Here is a 12,822-nt window from a genome sequence, read left to right on the forward strand (position 1 = left end):
ACCGGTGGAGAAAGCAGTCCCGACCTGGAGGTTCTGTGAAGCGAGTGTCGTGGAGAAGCTTCTCACCCCTCTCTCCTCCCCTCCTGTTTGTCCCCCTTGTCCCCAGCCCACCCCTCCATCCCCCGGCCGCCCGTCCCTCGCGCCACCGGCCGTGGGCTTTTACACCGTCGCCCCCAGCAGGGCGTCTGTCCCCGTCAGGATCTCGTTCTGGTTGGAATCCAGTCCGAAAAATTTGACCTTCAGTCCGTCAACCGGGTGGACCACAGGCACCAGGGTGATTTTGGGGAAAGTCCTGGTGGCGAGCTCGAAGCGGCTGGTGCTGGCCAACTCGATGGCCAGCGCCTTCAGGAAGAGCTTGGCCAGGTGTTTGCCCAGACAGGTCCGTACTCCTCCTCCGAAGGGGAGGTAGTGGAACCTGCCGTCCTTGTCTTCGCTCCGACCCTGCCCGAAGCGGTCGGGGTCAAAGACATCCACGTCCTTGAAGACGGGGGCGGTGTCGTGGGTGTCTCGGATGCTGTACATCACGCTCCAGCCTTTGGGGATTTGGAAACCCTGCAGGGAAGGGGTGGAGAGAACACCAGAGACAGAGTTAACCTTATTGCAAAGAGAGTGGGAGAGCTCGTGATAAAGCTGTTTTACTTGGTCTGCTTTTTCCCATTTTCTTTGGGTTTGTTACTTGACAGTGATAAAGATTTAAAAGAGAGCCAGAGAGCACAGCACAAAGGGCTGGGAGATGGGAATCCTGGGTTTATTTCTGCCTCCATTCCAGGGACCTGACGGATGATGCTTGCTATTTATTTGCTTTGGGCTGGCTGGCAGGAGTCTCCCACCAGGAACCCCACAGTGCTCAAAGGGAAGCAGCTCTTCTCATGCCTGTGCCATGCCCCGTGCACCAACCAGCCCTCCCTGGAGCACCCCATGGCTCTGCTCACACCCTGCCACCTGTCAGCCCCACACACCCAAGGCACATGTCAGGGCCCAGGCAATGAGAAGCAGGGCGGATTTATCACCCCCTCAGCGCTTGCAAAGGTTTCCGCCTCAAATCATTACACCGGTAGGATTTACAGCAACAAGAATGTGTCTCAAGGTTTTGTTTTGCCAGTAGGAAATTCCAGCCACGGCAGTGAGTAATCCGCCTGTCACCCAGCAGGCTGGAGATGCCCTTTGCAGTAAAGCTTTCCCTTGTCACGCCCCAGTTCAGATTTTGGCGTCCAACACTGTCACGAGTTGCTCTGTGAAGCATCACGCCCGTCTCCTCCCTGACAGCTGGAGTGCATCCCTTCTTGCCGTGGGCAAGACCCCATCACCCTCCCCTGAACCCAGAGCAATTCCACCCCCCCCAACACCAGCAGGGCCTAATTTGTCCTCCCCGAGGCCTCCCTTAAGCCCGGCCCGAGCAAGCTTTGCAACCACGTGCAAAAGGGCTGTTTTGGGGAGCTCGTGGAGAGGTGACAACACTCACGTCCAGCTCGAAGGTTTGCAGCACCGTGCGGTACCCCCCGGAGATGGGGGTGAAGAGGCGAAGCACCTCCTTGATGACACAATCCAGGTAGTGGAGGCTGTTGATGTTGTCGAGCCGGAGGGACCCCTCGCAGATGCAGCCGTTGTGGACCTGTCAGCCCCACACACCCAAGGCACATGTCAGGGCCCAGGCAATGAGAAGCAGGGCGGATTTATCACCCCCTCAGCGCTTGCAAAGGTTTCCGCCTCAAATCATTACACCGGTAGGATTTACAGCAACAAGAATGTGTCTCAAGGTTTTGTTTTGCCAGTAGGAAATTCCAGCCACGGCAGTGAGTAATCCGCCTGTCACCCAGCAGGCTGGAGATGCCCTTTGCAGTAAAGCTTTCCCTTGTCACGCCCCAGTTCAGATTTTGGCGTCCAACACTGTCACGAGTTGCTCTGTGAAGCATCACGCCCGTCTCCTCCCTGACAGCTGGAGTGCATCCCTTCTTGCCGTGGGCCAGACCCCATCACCCTCCCCTGAACCCAGAGCAATTCCACCCCCCCCAACACCAGCAGGGCCTAATTTGTCCTCCCCGAGGCCTCCCTTAAGCCCGGCCCGAGCAAGCTTTGCAACCACGTGCAAAAGGGCTGTTTTGGTGAGCTCGTGGAGAGGTGACAACACTCACGTCCAGCTCGAAGGTTTGCAGCACCGTGCGGTACCCCCCGGAGATGGGGGTGAAGAGGCGAAGCACCTCCTTGATGACACAATCCAGGTAGTGGAGGCTGTTGATGTTGTCGAGCCGGAGGGACCCCTCGCAGATGCAGCCGTTGTGGAGGATGCCCTTGCTGCGCAGCTCCTCCCGCAGCTTCTCCAGGACCCGGGGGTGTTTGAGGAGCTGCATGATCAGGGAGGTGCTGGCACTGGCAGTGGTGGCATAGGCAGCAAAAATGAGCTCCAGGGTCCCATCCTGAAAGGCAAGAGCAAAGCCAGGGTAAGACAGACAGGCAGACAAGCCACCCACTGTGGCACGTCAAGGGACCGACACGCAGGCTGCCATGGGGCATTTTTATCCCCAACAGCTCTCCAGCCTGGTCATGTCTAACTGCAAGATATCTCCTTGTGCAGGCACAGGTCTTGGATAACCACCGTGGGGAACTTCCCACTGAGCCTTGGAGGCCAGACCAGCAGGAGGAAAAACCCTGGGGCTGGGTCTTGATAGCACACGAAGGACAAGTTATACCATGCCCTTGGTGCAGATAACAACCAGCTAAGAGCTCATAATCCCTGCAAAGGAGGCACTATAAAACTGGATGGCTCAGGTGATGAAGCTGTCATGACTGAAAGCTTCAGCAAACCTGTACAGTCTTTTGGTATTGCCTGGAAATGCTTTTTAGAAAGGGCTGATCTGCAAATAAACAAGGCTCATAGGAGAGCAGCTGGCTGGTTGGCACCATCATCCACCATCATTCACCTGCAACAGCACATTGTGATCCCTCAGCATTCACTGATCAACTCAGGTCTGCCCCCAAAAAAATCCTCCTTACAGCAGCTCATGCTTTGCTCTTTGAGGAGCTCCTGCACAGCAACATCAAGTGACCATGGGGAAGATCTTTACCTTCAGCTCCTGCATGGTGAGCTCCTTGCCATGCTCTTTGCCACTCTCTATCAGGATGTCCAGGGCATCGGCATAGTCCTTGCCCTGCGTGTTCTGCAGTTTCTCCTGGATGGCTTTTTCCAGCCCCTTTTGCAGAGTCTCACGTGCCCGAATGCCCTGTGTGGAGCCAAGAAGACATCAGACCACGCAGGACACGACCACCATCCCCAGCCCAGTGTCCCCAGGAGCTGGAGACGTGCTCGGGGCAACATTTCTAAGCACTACAGCTGCAGTCGCAGGTGCTCAAAGAGAAAAATAAAGATGCTGAAGTTGCTCCTTGGGCAGGAGGAACAAGCCCTGAGTTGGTGAGATCACAGGCAAGAGTAATCAACACCTAGGTGTAAATGACAGGTCTGATGTGGGAGCCCCAGTACCGCACCAGTTCACAGGCCTCCAGCTCACTCAGGGATGTACAGCAGTCCCTGGGAAAATTGTTCCTCAAAGGGAAGTCGATTGATCTGAAAGGATCCTCATCCCAGGAGTGTAATGGGCTTCCCAAGGAATTTCATCAACTGGTCTCAGTAAAGCAATTCCTGTCTGAGTGCAGCTGCACCAGGCTGACCTGCTGCTGCAAGTGCTCTGGGGCTGCAGGCAGGTGGGCTCAGTCACACAGTCAAATGACAACCAAAAAATTTGCTGTGAGAGTCACAAAAATAAATTTCAGCACCCCCCCAAAATAAATAAATAAATAAATTTTATGTTAGCAAAATTACCCATGAAAAATATAAAATTTTTGCCTATTTTTTAAATTATCATTTTTGTTTGCATCTTTCCTTGAAAAAGGAGAACAGCTCATGGAGTTAGAAGGTCCACTGACCTGTTTCACTGTGGGGACAGGAGGGGATAAACAAAAAAATACAGCAAAACCACCAGTTACATGTGAGGAAGAATTACACCTCAAATCTGGGCAAGCCCTGACTGTAGTTCTCCCTTACACCAAACCACACAGTCCCTAGCACTCAAAACATGTAGGAAATGGATCTCCCTCTCCATTTCACCAAAACAGGACTTTGCAGCCCCAAAACGGACCTGCTTCCAGAGGCCAGAGGGTGAGAAGTCATCCCGCCAAGAACCTCTTGAGATGGGTAGTAAGCACAGCCCCTCTAATCCAGATGGAGTTATTGGCTGGTGGGGAACTCAACCCAAATCTCTTACCCTCCTGTAGCCACTGAAGGGCAGATCCACGGGCAAGGAGAAGACATTCTCCACAAACTGCTGGTAGACCTCGAAGAGGCGGTTGAGCTCCTCGTCGGGGATGCGGAAGCCCAGCAGGACACGGATGGCCATGCGGAAAGTGAGCTTCTGGGTCTCGTGGTAGACATTGATGGGCTCAGGGTTGCTGCTCCAGGCCCGAAGGGTGTCTTTGATCACCAGCTGGATCTTGGGGAGGTAACTCTCCAGGGCCTCATGGCTGAAGATTTTGGAGAAAACCTACGGAAGAGAGGGAGCAGAAATTTCTAGACAGCCCCAAAACCTGGCCGTTGCCTTCTCCAACATCCAGCCTCTCTTCACAAAAATGGACATCACAGGTTTCCTGAGCTGAGCAGAAGACATGCAATAATCCAGAATTTACCGTCCAGAATCACCAAGTCCTAAGGTAACTGCCAAAAAAGTGTGGATGCAGAACTAGCAGCCAACAGGTCCTCCACAAGCTGATCCCCCGTCACAAACAACAGGCAACAGCACAGTGCAAACCAGGGGTGGGAGAAAACCCTTCACCCCACCCATGGTGGGACAGATGCAGCTGGCTTTCCCACAGCTCCAAGTCTCATAGCTCCCGTTTACATTCATCCCATGATCTGGCTGCTGTTAATACATCTCTTCCAGGGATTCTCTAGTGTCTAGCATTATGGTTGTGCATGCACACAGACACACTCAAGCTTTTTCCTCAATGGGAAGCTGTGGCAGTTTCACCCACCAATCTACCACCCTTTTTTGTAATATATGTAAAAAAAAATAAATAAGGAAAACAATTATTTTGAGGACTTTGACCTCATCAGTGTTTACAAATATGTTAAGGGTGAGTGTCAGAAGGACAGAGCCAGGCTTTGTTCAGTGACATCCAGTCAAAGGACAAGAGGCAATGGGTGCAAACTGGAGCAGAGGAGGTTCCATGTGAATCTCAGGAAGAACTTATTTGCTGTGAGAGTGACAGAGCCCTGGGCCAGGCTGCCCAGACAGGCTGTGGAGTCTCCTTCTCTGGAGACATTCCAACCCACCTGGCCACGTTCCTGTGTGATGTGCTCTGGGTGACCCTGCTCTGGCAGAGGGGTTGGACTGGGTGATCTTTCCAGGTCCCTTCCAACCCCTAGGATTCTGTGATTCTGTGATTTAGGATCCCTGTGAAACCTGGCTGAACCCAGGCAGGGGTTCAAGCAGGGAAGAGAGGCACCCGTGCGCGCAGAGCCCGCGACAGCGCACGGCTCATTTCCCTGGGAAACGGGGCAAAAACCCCCCTGATGTCAGCAGAGAGCCTCAACCGAAGACCTGAGAGCAAACAGCGCGTGGGGCTGGGCCTCCCAGGTCCCCGATGATGCTAAGGACTCTTTACTCCAACTTGGGCCAGGGCCTGCACGAGGAGCTCAGCAATGCCAGGAATGTCCCCTCAGCCCTCCCCGGCGCAGCCCACAAGCACACGCTTTCATTCCGCATCCCTCGCCGCATCCCTCCCAGAGTGCACTGGAGGGGGGGGAAAAAAGAGCTGTTTATTTTTTAATAACCTACACACACACACACACACACAGAGGGCAGGAGGGCACACACACGCACTGCCACAGGCCCCTGGGAAAATCAAATCGAAACCCAAGGAGGGAGCTGCAAGTCCGAGCAGCCTCCGCCGGTGGCCAGTTCCCCAGGGAGAGCTCAACGCATGGCTGGGGAGGTTGGGGGGGGCTTCGAAGTTATCAAACCAACAGGGGGAGAGAAATCAAAGCTGCCCCCTCTTTCCATGAGCGCCCGACTTGCTGCAGCTGTAAATGTGAGAATTTCCTCCGCAGTCAGCACTCAAAGGGAAAGGCAATATTTTCCTGGCTGCGACCCCTCATTGCTAATGCACATCGTTCCCCGGGATTTTGTTTGGTGAAATAACACTTCTGTCCCCTCACAGCCCCTGGGCAGGAGGCTCGACAAGAGCTGCTTCATAACCCCCCCGTGCTTGGGCTGAGCCCTGAGTAGAACTCATCACATGTTGCACGGCCCAGGCAGAGCTCGGAGGCTCCCAGGAGAAATACCCCACGCAAATCCCGACAAATCCCACGGGATGGTTGGAGGGATGGGAAAGAAAATGCAAGCAGCCCGAGGGACAGATCTGCCTGCAGACAAGACAGGCAGCCCGGGCTGGCTCCACGGAGCCCAGGCATGAATGAATGGAGCAGAGGAATGAATGAATGAACAGCAGGCAGGCAAGGGGACAGCGAGGGCACGAGGTGCTTTCTGCTGCCTCCCTGCACTTCACAAGGTCTTTTTAAGCCTGGAAAGGGAAGCAATGCTAGGGTAGGGCTGCCAGATTGAAGGGGTAAAAAGCAGCTGCTTGGAAAAGAAAATCTTTGGGGGCTAAAGCCAAGTCCCTTGGCTGCCCAGGGAAGGGGTGAAGGGAGCTGGAAGGGCCAGTTCTTGGTGGCCATGAGCAAGACACGAGGCTTTGATGCAGTGTGGGCTGGAGGAGAGTTGGCAGCCACCAGGGATAGGACAGGACCTCCTCAGTGGGGCCAGCAAAGGGACACCCATCCAACTGGCATTCGCCCTTCACCAACATTGGGGAGTTTGGGATAAGACAGAGGCTCCCAGTGAATCCCCTTGCTGTCCCCAAACACTTGCCATGACTCAGTTTCTCCAACTGCAATCAGAGCTGGTGAGGGGACAGCCCCTGCACAAGATCACCAAGGCTGTAGCTCTGCTTGAAGCCACCATCCCGATGGAGACAGCCCCTGGGGCTCCTTGGAACAAACCTCATCCTCCCCCCAGCTCTGCCTAACATCTCCCCCAGAGAAAGGGCTCAGGGACACCCTGCAAAAAGCCAAGTAACCCAAGAAATGCCCCTGGCCCTGCTGTTCCAAATCGCTGCAGCACGACGGAGAACAAACCCCACAGCTGGATTCACGTGCTTCAGACCAAGCTAAACCCTGAAGAGGAGAGTGCCCATCCCAAGGGGCAATGCCCAGCTGAGGAGCCAGGAGTCATCCCTCAGGAAAAGAAGATTGAGCCTCTATGGACTGAGCCTCTATGGAGGTTAAAACCCACCTGCCTAGCCTGAGAAAGCAGGATAATTTAGCACTGGGAGGCTGGTGGGGGGGAAGGTGGATTAATTTATTATTATTTTATTCTTTTTTTCCCTTTTTTTTTCAGCTGTCCTTTTGCTCTCAGGCTCCTCCAAGCCCCAGAAGGGCTGCAGCCCAGGTCTGCCAGAGCCTGCAGCCCCCAGCCCCGGGCTCTCTGCACCGTCCCGTCCACGCTGCCTAATCCCAGATGTCAGCGGATCCTTCCCCAGCCAGACACAAGTCTGGATCCCCTTCCAGTCACCTCCAGTTCAACCCTGCATCTTTCCAGTTGATTAAAAAAGGAGGAGAAGGCAGCCAACTTTCCCTGACCAAAAAAAAAACCAGCAAACCTCCCTGAGTTTCTAAGCCTAAAATTCCTGCGCCCTCTAGTGAAGTTGAGCCGAACGTCTCGCCTGCTCCTGCAGCAAAGACCAGGCACAGAGGGGCAAAACAGGGCAAAAAATACCAACCCCAGAGTTGCTCCAGAACTGCAAAGGAGCCAAATCACCTCTAAGGGGATGCCCATCTCTGCTGACACCGAGATGCAACATCCCAGCCGGGATGGCCTCAGCGCCAGGGCGTTCTGGGGACGCTGGAAAAAGCCTCTTCATCTTTTTTTTTCTTCATATTTTAATACGTCCCAAAAGAAGCAAGTCTGGGGATTTGCTCTGTCCAGGGGCATCTATTCAGACCTACACACGTGCTCACCCTGTGCCAAGGAAGACACCACCACCCAGCGAGCCCGGCTGGAAACTTCCGAACACGTCTCGTAGTGGAAACAGGATATTTAAAGATTTATGGTTTTCCTAAGGCAGAACATTTCTTCCCAGACTCTCAGGGATCTCCTGGAGAGGTACAGCTCCATCTGACAGCAAACTACCTCCAGTCCTGGCTGGAGAATACCTCAGCCCTGTCCTTAAACCATACCAAAGAGGAGAGGACAATTAAGTGAAGAGCCCTGAACTTCAACCCAGAGTGATTTCAAGTGGACCAAGGGCTTCATGTGGTGGGAAGGAGTCAGCAGGGATGAGGTTTTTCATGGTGTCACCCCTCCTTGGTCCTGGCCAAGCTTTCCCATGCCAGATACCAGCTTCAGCCCCAAATACCACCTTCAGCCCCTGCCTTTTGCTGACCACAGTCTCCCCTGCTCCCACCCAGCACATCAGCATGGGAATGGAGCTTTTCCTGCTACCAGAAGGAAAACTTATGCTTTGGGATCAGACACCTGCATCTCATCCCACCCACTCCAGCCAGAGCTGCTGGCCCAACCAAATGAAGGCACCATTAACATGGAGATGTTTTCACTAACCAATTTGGCACCCACCAGCAGCCTGGCTGACAGAACATGTCAGGAAGCATCCAAAGCATTGTCTCAACCTGGAGACATTCTCTTTCTTCCTACGTTTCAAAACACCAGGCAGTGTTTGTCCCAGCCCTGTCCTGTCACCACGTTATAATGATGTCTGCCTCTCGCTGCCATCAGCCGTGGGGCTGCCAGACATGGAGCCCCCTGCCCTGCTCCAGAAGGCTTGTAAACCCTGATGGTTTTGGAGAGGGATGAGAAGGCTCATGGGCAAGAGGCTGCCCTGGCATCAGGAGCACAAGCACAGGGAAAAAAAAAATTTGTGAAGACTATGGAAGGCACTGCAAAGAGGAGAGGACCTCCACAAAAGCCACTGCTTCCCTGACAACCTGCCCTTTGCCTTTCATGGGCACACACCAAAGAGCTGATGCCTCTTCTCCCTGTGCTGGAACTGGAAAACAGAGCACATGGACCTCTCCAAGGTGCTCCATCACGGAAGGAATCCAGGCCTATTGAGAGGGAAAAGCCAAGAGTTTCAGCTCCCAACCACCCGAAATGATCAGTGTTGGGTTTGCCCATGAAAGCAAAGTGCTGCCCACAGGGTAAGAGTGAGGAGCGTGGGTGTCTTGGGGGAGTTGAAGGCAGCAACCTCTCCCAGGGAGAAACACAAGAGCCCCACACATGGTGTGACCTCTCTTGAAAAGGCAACTTTACTAAAATCAAATTATTCTCAAAAAAAATATGCTGAAAACAAAAAAAGATGTAAAGATCATTTGAGGATCCTTGGGCAAGGTGATCATACACCTTTCAGTGTTGCCTGTACCCTAATTTTTTAATGTGATTTTTTTTTTTTTTTTTAAACATCTAGGGTTGTGAGAAACTGGCCTTTTGCATTTCCACTTGAGTTCAGAATAAAAACAAGCCCAAACACCCTATTACCCCATGGCTCAAAAATGTCAGTGTCCCAGCAGTCCTCCTGCAAACCCTCCCCATGGCATGGGAGACTTTGCTTTCAATCCAAAGCCTTTTAACAGGCACCGGGTCCAAGGGGCTGTGATGCAGAGGTTGTGGGTGAGAGCAGGGAACAAGCATCTGGCTCATCACTCCCCTCTGCAAAACTACCTTGGGTCTGAAAATAAACCAAAGCCAGCACAGGTCAAGGGGGCTGTGATGCAGAGGCTGTGGGTGAGAGCAGGGAACAAGCATCTGTCTCATCACTCCCCTCTGCAAAACTGCCTTGGGTCTGAAAATAAACCAAAGCCAGCACCAGCAAAATACAACCAGCTATACAACTCAGCAATTTAGGCTTCTCTGCCCTCTTTATGGGGATACCTAAACATGCCGTGGTTCATAGAATCATCAAATCACCATATTGCTTTGGTTGGAAAAGACCTTTCAGATCATTGAGACCAACTATTACCCCAGCCCTGCCAAGGCCACCACTGCCCCACGTCCCTCAGCACCACATCTACAGGGCTTTAAAACCCCTCCAGGGATGGGGACTCCCCCCCTGCCCTGGGCAGCCTGGGCCAGGGCCTGACAGCCCTTGCCATGAAGAAGTTGTTCCCAATATTCAATCTAAACCTCCCCTGGCACAACTTGAGGTAATTTCCTCTTTCTCTCTTGCTCTTCAGCATCTCCATGCTTACACCACCTCTGAAATGCTGCCCCAAGTGCCCTGCCCATTTATTCATGAGGAACCAGTGCATTTGAGGACAGCAAAATTTACCTTCCTTGTCACTGCTCAAGGAGGGAAAAAAATGCAAGGAGGGCAAGAGAAAGAAGATATCACCTCAATGGGTAATGTGGCAAAGAAATGAGAGCTGTGTCCAGCCAGAAGGGATTAGAAAGGTGGAATCAGCTGGCCAAGAAGTCAAACCAAGCAAGAACATGCTGCCTGTGGCTGATGTCAGTGGCTGGAGCTGTGGAGAAGGAGCATCCTGCAAAGCCACCAGGCACCTGGCTGCATGATCAGAGCAGCCTTTCACCAATGTCAGATGGTCAGGTAGAGCTGGGATGAGCTATCCCATTCAGTTTTGGACCACATGCTAAATCCCAGACCTGCCATATGGAGAGTTTACCCAGATCTGAAGAGGAGGAGAGCAGCTTGCCCAGGCAGCAGGGACAGTGCCTGCCTGCCACTGCAGAGCCAGTGGAGGAGAAATATTAGGAGAAAAGTCCCCTTTTTGCTGACCTCCTTGCATCTCCCTGGAGCACAGGAGGGAGACCAAAGGGAAGGGACCTCTGGCATTTAAGTAACCCAGGGCATGGACTCTCCTAGAGACAAAACCAGACTTGGCAAGGAAACCAGCCTAGAGAGCTCTTACACCTCAGCCCTGCCAAGTGCTCCAGGGGTTGTGTGTGGAACAAGCACAGGGGACACCCACACTCATACAGGGGATGAGAGGGAGACCCTCACCCCATGATGCAGCCCGCTCCATCTCACAGGTGAAATCAATACACCTTTCTGAGCAGGAGTTGTCTCTTGGCAGAAATAGGGGAAGATGCTTGGAAAAGTGCTTCCTCCAGCAGCTCTGCCACCAAAAGCCTGAGGAAGGTCCTATAAGACCTCTGCATATGGGGAAGAGCACACCCTGGATGGTGCAGATGTCCCTACTTACAAACACAAGCTCCACCTGACTATCAGAGGCCTCTTCTGAGCTTTAAACTAGGCACAGGGAGGAGAGGGCAAGGGCTAAGATGACCCAAGGCCACCCTATAAAGTTAAGGAGAAGAAAGGTTAAGAGCAAGCTGGGTGACAGAGAGATCTCTTTTTGTGGCAGAAGTGTCACCTGAGAAGAAACTGAGAGCATCATTAAACCAAAACACAGCACTCTATCCCCAGAGGCATGAGGGGGATATTACAAACCACAACTCAGCAGGTTACTTGAACTACATGGAAGGATGGAGCATAGAATCATAGAATGGTTCGGGTTGGAAGGGACCTTAAAGAACATCCAGTTCCAACCCCCTGCATGGGCAGGGACACCTCCCACCAGCCCAGGCTGCTCCAAGCCCCATCCAACCTGCCCTTCAACACTGCCAGGGATGGGGCAGCCACAGATTCTCTGGGCTAGAAAACCAAAACTACACAAAGACAGTGCAGGCCAGACCCTGAGTCTGAAAAGCTCTCCTCCAACTCTGTGATTAGCTCCTGGCATCCCCCACTCCCACTCTAAAGTAAGCACGGACCCACACAGACCTACAGGCTACACCCTGTAGCTCCACCTGACACAGAACACTGCAGCCCAGGGAGGAGCTTTCTCTTCTCCATGCCCCAGGACATCCAGCAGCCTCCATCCCAGATGCCACAGAAAGGTAGAGCAGTCCATGTCAAACAGGTTCAGCTCATGGGGGACCCGTGCAGCTCCTGGGCTGCAACCCCGCTCCAACTTTGCACGGCTCCTCAGAGCATTTTCGGGTGGAAGGTGCTATGAAAATGCAGGAAATTTGTCTTTCAGCCTGGAGCTCTTGCTCTTTGCTTTCTTTTTAATTTTTTTTTTCTTTTTTTTCTTCTTTTTTTTTCTTTTAATCCACTGGAATGACTCTGGATTTACACCCCAGGAGGTGACAGCGCGATTTGGTCTAAAGTCAACGCGCCAACCCAGCTGACAAATTCTTCCCCAAAACCACGAGCAGGAGCCCTGCTCCATCCATGGGAGCCTTTTCTCCAGCTCCAGTGGGTTTTGCCCAATGGGTTTAAACCTCCCCCGGGGCAGCAGCTCCACGTGGACACGCCAAGGAAAGGCTGGAGCCAGGCAAGGGGGTGGCAGCTGGAATCCTGCCCCGCCTCGAGCTGCCCGGTACAACCTGGGGGAGGAGAGGGGCTCGGATGGAAGGGGGTGGTTTCTTCTCCACCGTGGGATTTAAAAACCACCCAGAGGAAGGCAGCAGGTTGGGAAGGAAATGTTAAATAATTTAAAAAAAAAAATTAAAAAGGACAAACAAAACAACCCCCAAAAAAAAAACAATCCTAAAAAAACCACAACTCTGGACAACTTGAGGAAGGATTTTTTGGAGGGTGAAAGGTATGTTCCTGCCACCTCCCCCCCCCACCCCGAGTCCAGCCCACAGCAGCTGGTTTATATTTGGTTGTAAATTTATGGCCCCTTTTGTGTTCTTAATCCTCTTGCAAACTATATTAAAGCCTCAGACCTTTCTA

General features: G+C 52.8%; 1 protein-coding gene across 1 annotated transcript; it reads right to left on the reverse strand.

The window, feature by feature from the left end:
* Window positions 1-159: 159 nt before the first annotated feature.
* LOC104390357 (cytochrome P450 26B1) lies at window positions 160-4,625 on the reverse strand. The gene is made up of 5 exons (XM_009999468.1): window positions 4,587-4,625; window positions 4,257-4,532; window positions 3,063-3,218; window positions 2,133-2,414; window positions 160-552 (listed from the first exon to the last, which is right to left on the reverse strand). The coding sequence occupies exons 1-5, from the start codon at window positions 4,623-4,625 to the stop codon at window positions 160-162; spliced, it is 1,146 nt and encodes a 381-aa protein (XP_009997770.1).
* Between the last annotated feature and the right edge of the window lie 8,197 nt (window positions 4,626-12,822).

The sequence above is a fragment of the Chaetura pelagica genome, unplaced genomic scaffold, assembly GCF_000747805.2.
Source record: "Chaetura pelagica isolate M959 unplaced genomic scaffold, ChaPel_1.0 scaffold305, whole genome shotgun sequence".
NCBI lineage: Eukaryota > Metazoa > Chordata > Aves > Apodiformes > Apodidae > Chaetura > Chaetura pelagica.

What these genes read in the sequence shown, in the direction of transcription:
- LOC104390357 (XM_009999468.1), bottom strand. Translation starts at nt 4,625, where the DNA reads ATGTCCATTTTTGTGAAGAGAGGCTGGATGTTGGAGAAG. An exon ending in TCACCATGCAGGAGCTGAAG is followed by an intron (nt 2,415 to 3,062) that starts GTAAAGATCTTC and finishes CTTGCCTTTCAG; the next exon opens with GATGGGACCCTGGAGCTCAT. An exon ending in TGCAAACCTTCGAGCTGGAC is followed by an intron (nt 553 to 2,132) that starts GTGAGTGTTGTC and finishes CCTTCCCTGCAG; the next exon opens with GGTTTCCAAATCCCCAAAGG.